This window comes from Hemitrygon akajei, chromosome 5 (genome assembly GCF_048418815.1).
Source record: "Hemitrygon akajei chromosome 5, sHemAka1.3, whole genome shotgun sequence".
Lineage (NCBI taxonomy): Eukaryota > Metazoa > Chordata > Chondrichthyes > Myliobatiformes > Dasyatidae > Hemitrygon > Hemitrygon akajei.
The window spans coordinates 78,032,947-78,044,613 of record NC_133128.1 but is presented as its reverse complement, the minus strand read 5'-3'; the positions used below and the strand labels follow the sequence as shown (position 1 = coordinate 78,044,613).

General features: G+C 38.4%; 1 protein-coding gene across 1 annotated transcript in view; it reads right to left on the bottom strand.

Moving 5' to 3' along the window:
* Nucleotides 1-1,258: 1,258 nt before the first annotated feature.
* The window catches only part of syap1 (synapse associated protein 1), a 36,956-nt gene continuing 26,547 nt past the window's right edge, over nt 1,259-11,667 (bottom strand). The window contains exons 7-9 of the mRNA XM_073045836.1: nt 6,359-6,417; nt 6,075-6,216; nt 1,259-2,772 (exon numbers count right to left, since the gene is read on the bottom strand). Of these exons, the coding sequence (XP_072901937.1) occupies nt 2,636-2,772; nt 6,075-6,216; nt 6,359-6,417 (338 nt within the window). The 3' untranslated portion in view covers nt 1,259-2,635. The remainder of the gene's footprint in view (nt 2,773-6,074; nt 6,217-6,358; nt 6,418-11,667) is intronic.

The window sequence follows — 11,667 nt, the reverse complement described above, 5'->3', positions numbered from 1 at the left end:
TCAGATTCCATCTTCTCTATCCATTTACCTTTCCCACCCTCATGGCTTCACTTATCTATATTATTCTATATAATAGAATTATTATTCTAGAACACATAATAGAACACATTATTCTATATAATAGTGAAAATATTGCTTACATTTACTTTAAAAGATCCATTTTTGGGAAATATTGGATCTGGTTAATTGAGACAAATCAGGACCAATGCATTTTGGCATAATTAAGTGGCTGTCCCAATTAAGTTCCAAGGAAATAGTTTAAAAAAATTTTAAAAAGGCAAACTATCATTTAACTAAGTAACTATGTATTTAAATAAAATACAGAACAAATTAAAACATTGACCAAAATTACTACAGTATTATAAAATTGTATTAGTTCCTAATGGTTATCTTTGGAGGAATTCACCCAGTGTACACAGCAATGCTTTTTTGATTGACCTGGGGGTTCCCAACCTGGGGTCCACAGACCCCTCGGTTGATGGTCGGACTCATGGTGGCATTAAAAAAGTTCAGAACCCCTGCTCAAAATGAACAAATCAGTGCAGACATTTAGTGCAGGTACTGTACTGCCATCATAGAATGATTTCAATGATTGCATTTTCCAAATCTTCATTTTTATTACAACATTCAAGATGATCATCAATACCTTCAAATTCTTCACAGTTCTTATCTTGAACATCACTTTCATGTTTACTCCAGGCCATTTCTGGCACCTCTGAGCCTGAATGCTTGAAACTGCAGTGAGCAATACAGTTGTGAATTGTCTCACTGCTTATTTCTCGCTATCAAATGTTTAAGATAAGTTTGGATAGATACATGGATGGTAGGGGTGTGAAAAACTATGGTCCCGGTGTAGGTCGATGGAAGAAGGCAGATTAAATGGTTTCCGCATGGACTAGATGGGCCAAAGGGCTTGTTTCTGTGCCATACTTCTCTATGACTATCAGTGGCAAAAATCACTGCTTTTTGAACACTAACACATGCAACCAATGCTATTTAAATACTGTTTGCTCTAAGCACCTGTCACGTCTAACGGCCAATAAATGCATGTGACTGATGCTAGTTAGAAACTGGCACCAGTCTCCGGTCCCAATTAAACAAAGAGAATCCTAGCTACTTTTTCAATTAGCTTTTGTTCTTTAAGTGTTGTTTCAAATAAGTAGCTGTCCCGATTAACTGATGGCCTGGTTAATTGGAATTCACTGGACTGGCAAATTTTAAATGTTATTTGCATATTGATTGACATATTTCAAATATGTTTCTTCATAAGTTTCTTTTATTTTCATGTTTGCATTTTATCCCATTGTAAAGCACTTAGAACCACATCATCTGTTTTTGTTATTATTATTATTATTATAATAATGAAATGTAAGAAATAAAAGAAAACCAATTATTAAGCCTCCACTTAGCTTGGGAGTAAAACTTTGTACAACTTTTAAGTAAATTAAGCTTTTATTAAAGCCTTAAAGTGTTGTGATGAAACTAAAAAAGCATTTTACTGAAACACAAAGGACCTACCGTAGTTATTCAATATACAATCCAGGCTGAAAGACAATGCAGATACGATCTCCGAGTGATAACAAGTCATTTACCTACTTCAAATCACTTTAATTCTAGAGTTCATCAGAAAGGTGGGAGCTCAGTACAGAAAATGGTGATAAATTACTGCTGCAGACTTGATGTTCCAATGTTTTAACCATTGAAGGCATAAACCTTGGGAGTAGAGAACTATTAAAATAAGCATAAATGTTTTTAATCATTAACAGCTTTCAGAATCAACATGAATACAGGATTTGACTTATTTCACAAAAATATAAATGCCAAAGCAAAATATAAATATATCTACATTTCCAGCATTTGAAGTCTGGTGACTAATATTTCTTGACAAAATGTAATTGCATATAATTATGCAAATTTCTGCAATGTTTTATGAAGTTTTAAAGTTTATGTCCAAACCCAATTCTCAACAAAAAAAAAATCCCTGAAGAATCAGGGGATTGCTATTTAATCAACATAAGCATTATGGAAATATAGCTGTTTATCAAGTTTTATTCCATAAAAAATGAAAGTCTGTTTCATTTTATTAATCGATATGCAAAGCAGTCAATTTTGATTATTTTGGCAATAGTTTGATTTAATTCTGCAAAAAAAACTTAAGACCAAACAGTTGCTTGTAATAAGTACAGTTGAATTAAATCAAGTCCATAACTAATTTGTTAAGGAAGTTATCTAACTTCTATCATCTAATTGGGACAAAAATAAGAGGCATAATGAAACCTGATGCATACTTAATCTTACTTACTCCAGGCAGATATTAGGCAGATATTTTATTTTCAGCTACAGGTTACTATTACACCTGCATGGAATGCATTAAGTAGTATTAATGGTTGGTATAAACACAGAATGCATAAATTTCTGTAATTAGAAATTCAACTTTTCTCATCTGCCTTGAGAATATAAAAAATTACTCTGGATTATGGACAATCATACGACAAGTCCCATTTTATAATGATTTCCACAAATTAGTGTTAAAGTTATCTTCTCAGATGACTTTGTGTGAAGAAAATTCTAGAATTATACCAGTCCTGTCAAGATTTGTGCCAGTGAAAATACTGGAGTGTAGCACTGTCCAAATTCAACCATTAGATTGCAAAAGTTCTTCAATCTCCTTCTCCCAATTTTCATCTGTTTTTCCTGAATCAGCCACCACCTCATAATCTTGAAGTTCCTCTTGAAGTTCCTTCTGCAGTTCCTCTTCCCAGTCAGCAGATGCTATTGGGAAAAATATTTCTGTTACAATGGATATATTTATTAAAAATGCATAATCTGGAACAATGTTTCTCAAATAACCATTCACAGTAGCTTTTAACAGAAGTAACCGATGAAAATAGGAATCACAACACAAATAGAATTGAGAGCAGGAACAGGCCAGCAGACCCCAAAGCCTGCTCAGCACATGACTGATCCAAACATAATCTTGACTCCTATTCCATATGCTCTGAGCACCTTTTCACCTCTCTGCTCACCAGCAATCTACTACCTCTGCCTTAAAAATGCTCAAAAGCTTTCTTCTGTTGCTCAAAAACTCATGACCTTATGTCAAAAATTTGATTCATTTGTCTTAAATGGGTGATCTTTTTTAAAAAAAAAAAGACTTATAGATTTTCCTTACTCCCATCACTTGCTATATATTATCAACCAAATGCCTCCTCTGTTTCTATTAGCTACACCAGTATGTTACCTCTCAGAACATTCTTGTTTATTTCCCCTTTGATTCCACATTTGATGAAATGCCTCATGGAAATTCAAGTTTAGTTCACCCTTTTATCTGTAGACAATAATGTTTTCAATAAACTCCAGTAAATTAGAAGATTAGATAACTCTGAGTGGAGTTATCGGGACGCCGTCGTGATGGCAATTTTTTAGCAGGCTTTCTTGTTTTTTACGAGGCCAAGTTGCTAGCTCAACGCTCACCCCAGCACAGATGGAAAGCGTGCAAGGGAGCCGGCTAGATTGAAACTCAGGAGCCTTCGCTCTGAAGTCCGGCACTGATGTCACTACATCATCAGCCAGCCCCAATAAATTAGTCATGTGTGATTTAACTTTTACAAAGCCATGTTCACTTTATCCAATTACCTTGATTATTTTTTTAAAAAAGTGCACTATTATGTTTAATAATAGCTTCTAAGACTTTTCCCATTATAGATGTCAAGCAATCTGGCCTAATCTCAGTGGTAGAGCAGCTAAATCAAACTAATCTGTCAAAGGTTAAGAATTGAATATTCTGTTATTCATATCCTATTTACATTATGAGATCATTGTCCTTTTTAATCTGTGTTCGAAATTGATCAACAAACTGCATATGTAACCTAGAATGGCTGCAAATATTGCTTAGCAAAAAAAGTCAGAATAATATAACAATAACAATTGTGTATATCACAGAACTATTAAACTGTAATTAAAGCTCCATATTAAAGTGGCTTAAAATTAGGTTCATCAAATCTAAAACAGAATGCTTTAAACTGTAAAAGATCTTTTGTTTAAAATCCAACTAATTATTAAAATAAAAACTGAATTACATGATAGTCACAAAGTATAAGAAACCAAGCTTGTGGTTGAACACACTAATGAAAAGGTAATTCCAGATTGGCTGTCATGTAATGAACCAGATTTGCTTAGGGAGCAAGAGAAAGAAGAAATATGAAGGTAAGCTACCCAATAATAAAAGAGGATAGTGAAAGATTTTTCAAATCTTTAGAGAGTAAGAGAGAGGCAAGAATGGACATTGAACCATTGGGAAATGACACAGGAGAGGTAGTAACGGGGAATGAAGAAATGATGGATGAACTGAATAAATATATTGTGTCAGTCTTCACAGTAAAGACACCAGCCAGAAATTTGAGTTGTCAGGAAGCAGAAATGAGTGTAGTCAATATTACTAAGAAGGTGTTTGAGAAGCTGAAAGATCTAAAATTAAATAAGTCATCTGGACCAGACTGATTACAACCTAGGGCTCTGAAAGAGAGATAAAGAGATTGTGGAGACATTTCAAGAATCACCAGATTCTGGAAAGCTTCTGGAGGACTGGAAAATTGCAAAGTAAGATGGGAGAGAGGCAGAAGAAAGGGAATTTAGGGCAGTTAGTTTGACTTTAATGGTTGGCAAGATGTTACTGAGTCCGTTATTAAGAATTACATTTCGGTATTTGGAGGCACACAATGAAATAGACTGAAATCAGCATGGTTTTCTTAAGGGGAAATCTTGCCTGGCAAACTGGTTGGAATTCTCTGAGGAAATAATAGGCAGAACAGCCAAAGGAGAGTTAGTGGTTGTTGATTACTTGGATTTTCAGGTCTTTGACAAAATGCCACATAAGAGGCTGCTAAACAAGAGCCCATGGAATTACAAGAAAGAAATTAGCATGGGAAGAAGTTTTTGGTTGGTTTCTGCTGACTAGTGGTGTCCATGAGGGTGTTAGGAACACTTCATGTTCTATGTCAATGATTTGGATAATGGAATTGATAGCTTTGTGGTCAAGTTTGCAGATGATACAAAGAAAGGTGGTAGGGCAGGTAGTGTTGAGGAAGCAAGGAACTTGCAGAAAAACTTGAACAAGATTATGAGAATGGGTAAAGGAGAGGCAGACGTAATACTGTATAGGGAAGAGTATGGTCATGCATGTTGGTAGAAGGAATAAAAGCATAAACTCTTTTCTAAATGAGAAGCAAATTTAGAGAACCAAAGGGACTTAGGAGTCCTCATGTAAGATTTCCTACAGGTTAACTTGCATGTTGAGTTGGTAGCAAGGAAGGCAAATGCAATGTTAGCATTCCTATCCAGACGACTAGAATATAAAAACAAGAACGTAATACTGAGGCTTTATAAGGCGATTGCCAGAGTATCATGAGTAGTTTTAGGCCCCAAATCTAAGAAAGGATGTGCTGGAATTGGAGACAGTCCAGAGGAGGTTTATGATAGTTATCCCAGGATGCTTGCTGGAGTTTAAAACACTGAGAGGTGGGGGATACAACTGAAACCTATTGGGTATTGAAAGATCTAAATAGAATGGACATGGAGAGGATGTTTCCTATAGTGGGAGAGTCTAGGACCAGAGGGCACAGCCTCAGAATGGAAAGACGTTCCTTTACAACAGCGATGAGGAGGAACTTCTTCAGACAGTGGGTGGTGGCAAATCTGTGGGATTAATTGCCAAATGTGGCAGTGGAGGCCATGTCATTGGATATATTTAAAGTGGGTGGATAGGCTCTTGATTAATAAGGGCATCAAAGGTTACAGGGAGAAAGCAGGAGAACAGAGTTGAGAGGGATAATAAATCATGATTGAATGGCAAAGCAGACACGATGGGATGAATGGCATAATTCTACTCCTATATCTTTTGGTCAAAGACTGGGAAATGCTATTAGAATTGCATCATATACTAGCTGTTTTTTTTAATTTAACACTGACAATATATTGTACAGACTAGATAAAAAAACTTATTTCTTCAGTTTTTTGACAAATAATATTGAAATGAAATGTCAGGCTGTAATTGCTATTACATCTGAATAACTCACTTTCTTTTGAATCACCATCCTTCTTATCTAACACCAACTGCTTAATTTCATTCCGTAGATCCTCTTGGTTTAAATTGCATCCATCATATGCATCACTAATAAATTCTGTAGCACCTGGACTTGTAGAAATTTCTTCCTCCTCCTGAAAATAAAATCAAGAAATAACTTTTTCTTGTAGAATTTTATTTCCTGTATAGAAATAGGAACAAATGCTACATTACTGCCCAAACAAAACTTACGTACTTAGTGGAGTAATAAGCTATTAACACTTAAATATAAATTACCTCTGGAGATTCTGTCTGAGTTTTGATAGGAAATGGTGGTGTTTTTGACCTTATTGTTTCTGAAAAAGAAAACAATGTTATAAAGTATTTTTTCCTAATAATGAATATAAACAATATAATTGTTTGATAATTTATTGCAAGAGATAAAATATGTTTACTTATTGCATTTTTGCTTGAGGAGGTACATGGGGACTAAGCCTAAAATGAAACGGCATCAAAGTATTGTCAAATTGCCATGCTTGGAAAATTTAGCCAAATTAATAATCTATTTTACAAAATTAATGGCAATTATATTTTATTAATTGTGGCTCAAATTATTTGAAATTCTTGATTGATTTTACTATGTTTTACAAATTTTGAAATAGGGCCATTAGGTATAAATTTGATACTTTAAAATTGACTTTAAACATCATCCCTTTTAAAACAGATAAAGGTTGAGGAACTCAGCAGGTCAAGCAGCATCTGTGGGGAGAGGGCTTAGAAAGGGAATAGAGTCATTGCAATACTGCACAGAAGCAAGTCCTTCATCCCATCTAGTCTGTGTCAACTGGGTTTCCTGGTTGGTCTCATCAACCTTCACCTGGACCATAGTCTTTCACATGTCTCTCATTCATGTACCTATCCAAACATCTCTTAAATGTTATAAGTGAACTGGAATCACCACTTCTGTTGGCAGATCATTCCACATTGGCACCACCTTCTAAGTTGCCCTTAGATTCTCCTTAAACTTATGACCTTTCACCCTACACCTATGACCTTTAGTTCTTGTCTCACCCATCAACAGAGAAAAAAGCCTGCATGCATTCATCCTATCTATAACCCTCATAATTTTGTATGCCTCTATAAGATCTCCTCTCATTCTCCTGCACTCCAGAGAATAATGTCCTAACCTATTCAACCAATCCCTGTACTCAGGTCCTCAAGTCCCAGCAATATCCATGTAAATATTTTCTGCACTCCTTAGGTAGGTGATCAGAATTGCACATACAGTTCCCTCCTTATCCTTATCCGTGAGGGATTGGTTCCTGGACCCCTTGCAGATACCAAAAATGCGGATGCTCAAGTCCCTTATTCAACCGTCTAAATGTGGTGGACCTTAGGACCCAGCGGAACCCCAGATCTTATTTAAACTGTCTCAGTGCGGTGGACATTAGGATCCGGCGGCCGAGCTCTGAATCCCCAGTGTTTCTGTTCACGAAAATAATCACGATCATGATTGAAAATAAAGTGGAAATAATAAAGCGATCGGTAAGAGGTGAAACACCATTGGTCATTGGAAAAGCGTTAGGCTACAGTCGGTCAATGATCGGAACAATTTTAAAGGATAAAGTGAGAAAGGCCCTGCCCCAATGAAAGCTACAATTATTACTAAGCAACACAGTGGTTTAGTTATTGGGTTTTGGGGTTTTGGGTTTTTGACCCTCCACATCAACCAGGCACGGATGGAGAGCACGCTCGGAAGTGGTCTGTCACTGGATCAAACTCGGGAACTTCCCGAGCCCGGCACTGAAACATACGTTCTTAAGTGTTTCATATGCATAGAAAGGTAAAATATATACTATATACTAAGACAAACGTTTGACTAACTGACGCTAAAAAATACCGGATGTACCTGTTCCGACTTACATAGTAAAGAGAACTTACAATTTTTTTTCAATCCCGATCAACGGTAACCTATGCACATCCCCCCGTATACTTTAAATCATCTCTAGATTACTTATAATACCTAATACAATGTAAATGCTATGTAAACTGGTTGTTATACTGCATTGTTTAGGGAATAATGACAAGAAAAAAAAAGTCTGTACATGCTTCAACAACAAGTGCTGGAAGAGCACTTCCAGGTTTTCTCGATTCGCGGTTGGTTGAATTCGTGCATGCAGAGCTCGTGGATAAGGAGGACCGACTGTAATACTCAAAATCTGACCTCACCAATGTCTTATACAATGTCAACATAACATCTCAGCTCCTGTATTCAAGACCCTGTTTAAGAAAGTAATGTGACTTTCAAGGAATTATGGATCTATACTCTCAGGTTCCTTTGTTCTACTCAGTGCTCTACCATTCACAGTGTATGCTCTACCCCAATAACCTCACACTTGTCTGCATTAAATTCCATCCGCCAATTTTCAGCCCATTCACAAGCTGCTCCAAATCACATTGCAAGCTTTGATAACTTTCTCACTGCGCACTGTGCCCAGGATCTGGGTGTCATCTACAAATTTACTGTTGCAGTTTACCACATTATCATCTAAATCATTAACATAGATGATAAACAACAGCAAACCTAGCACCAATCCCTGCAGCACACCATATTGCTCAGACCTCTAATCAAGAGAGACAACACTCTGGCTTTTCCCACTAAGCCAGCATTAAGTCAACGTTGAGGTTTTGGGTAGAGATTCTGCAGAAGGGCATAGAGCAGTTTTTAGCTCTGCATTCCATCATCTGCAACCTTCTGTGTCTCTCCTTACAAAGGATATCTACTGGGTGAACCCTTGCAAGGTGTCAGGGCCTAATAGTGTAGCTGACAGGATACTAAAACCTGTGCCATCCAACTGGCTGCAATGTTCAAAGACATCTTTAACCTCTCACTGCTGCAGCTGTAGGTTCTTACCTGCTTCAAAAGGGCATCAATCATACCTCTGCCCATGAAGAACAGGGTGAGCTGTCTCAATGACTATTGCTAGGTAGCACTCAGATCAACTATGATGACGTGCTTTGAGAGGATGGCGATGGCTTGAATTAACTCCTGCCTGAGGAAGGATCTGGACCTGCTGTTATTTGTCTATTACCACAACAGGTCTACAGCAATCTCACTGGCTTTCCACTTTGCCTTGGACCACCCAGACAACAGCAATACTTCGTTGGCTGCTGTTTATTGATTACAACTCTGTGTTGAGCACCATCAAGCCCTCAGTACTAAGCAACAAGCTTCAAAACCTGGGACTCTGTACCACCTTCCGCAACAGGATCATTGACTCAAGATGGCGCCATTAAGGGGCAACTGCACACAGCTCTGATGTGAATTATCAAATACTCCTGTTTAGCTGAAATCCACACTCACATCCATGGATGCTTTAGTAAGCAGGATCACTTGAAGATGTTAAAAAAAATCTAACGATAAGTAAAGTCGATGAACCTCGGACAGCAGACTTGGATCACAGGTGCAGTTCCCCTTTAAGAAAGCAGAAGCGGGGACACCATGCCGGTTTACAAGTTCAATTGAAATGCAGAGGCTTTAAACTTCTACTCCCAGCTATCCTGGTGGCAAAACCACAGTCGCTGGAAAATAAAATTGAAGACCTCAGAGCAAGATTGCTGCACCAGAGGGACATCAGAGACTGCTATGTACTATGCTTCACAGAAACATGGCTCATACTAGTCATTTCAGATGCAGCGCTGCAGCTCATTGGCTTCACCATTCTTCGCGAAAGCAGGACAGCTCAGTCTCTTAAAGGCAGCGGACGTAGAGTATGCTTTATAATTAACTCACTGTGGTGCACAGATGTGGCAGTTCTGTTTCAGTCCTGCTGATCCTTCTTGGAACATCTAGCAGTCAAATGTCATCCATCTTATCTGTTGAGTGTGTTCTGCTGTCATCCTGGCAGCAGTGTACATTCCACCTCAGACAGGCTCTGTCTGAGCAATGTAATCAGTAGACATGAAACTTTGCACCCTGATGTTTTCCTGATCATTGTGGGAGATTTTCATGAGACCAACTTGAAGAAGTCTCTGCACAGCTATCACCAACATATCATCCGTGGAACCAGAACATCCAACATACTCAACCACTGTTATACCACTATCAAGAACACTAACTGTCCCATCCCACACCCGTACTCTGGAAAGTCCGATCACCTGCTTGTACTTCTACTCCCAGTGTAAAGGCAGAGACTAAAGTTTGCAGTACCAGTGGTGAGGACCAAGGGAGGGGGAGCAGTGCTTACTGGACTGCTTTGAGTCGGTGGACTGGACATATTCAGGGATTCATCTTCGAATCTGAGTGAAAATGCCACTGTTGCCATTGACTTCATCAAAACCAGTGTGGATGAGTGTGTGCCTTTGTGAACATACTGGACATATCCAAACCAAAAGCCATGGATGAACCAGGAGATTCATTGTCTGCTGAGGGATAGATCTGTAGCATTCAAGACCGGTGATCCAGAACTATACAAGAAATCCTGGTACAACCTATGGAAGACTGTCTTAAGAAGGGAAAAACAATTCTGTTTGAGGATAGAGACGGAATTCGACGAACATCAGCTCTGGTAGTGTTTGCAGGGTATTACTTTCTACAAGGAAAACCTAAAATCATGAATGACAGTGATGCTTCACTCCCAGATGAGCTCAATGCCTTTTATGCATGCTTTGAAAGGAAGAATAAAACTACATCTATGAGAATCCCGGCAGCAGCTGGTGACCTATGATCTCTTATCTTGGAGGCCAACATCAGAATATCTTTCAAGAATGTGAACCCTCACAAGGCATCAGGCCCTGATGGTATTCCTGGTAGAGATCTGATAACCTGTGCCAACCAACTCTCAGGAGTGGTCATGTTCATCTTCAATCTCTTACTGCTGCAAAGGTTCCCAACTGCTTCAAAAGGGCAACAATCATACCAGTGCTAAAGAGGAGCAGAGTGAGCTGCCTCAATGACGATCACCTGGTGGCACTCTCATCTACTGTGATGAAGTGCTTTGAGAAGTTGGTCATGGCTAAAATCAACTCCTGTCTAAGCAAGGACCTGGACCCTCTGCAATTTGCCTATCGCTACAATAGGTCTACAGCAGATGCAATCTCACTGGCTCTGCATTCGGCCTTGGATCACTTGGACATCAGTAATACTTATGTCTGGCCACTATTTATTGACCACAGTTCATCATTCAACATGATCATACTGCCAGTTCTAATCAAAAAGTTCCAAAAGCTAGGCCTCTGTACCTCCTTCTGCAACTAGATCCTTGACTTCCTCACAGGGAGACCACAGTTTGTTCGGATTAGAAGTAACATCTCCTTCTCACTGACAATCAACACTACACTACCACACCTCAAGTTTGCGTGCTCAGCCCACTGTTCTACTCTGTCTACAGCCATAACTGTGTGGCTAGGCACAGCTCAAACGCCATCTAAAAATTTGCCGACAATACAAATATTGTTGGCATAATTTCAGATGGTAACGAGGAGACATACAGGAATGAGATTGATCAGCTGGTTGAGTGCTGTCACAGCAACAACCTTGAACTGAATGTCAATAAGACAAAGGAACTGACTGTGGACTTCAGGAAGGGTAAGATGAAGGAACACAC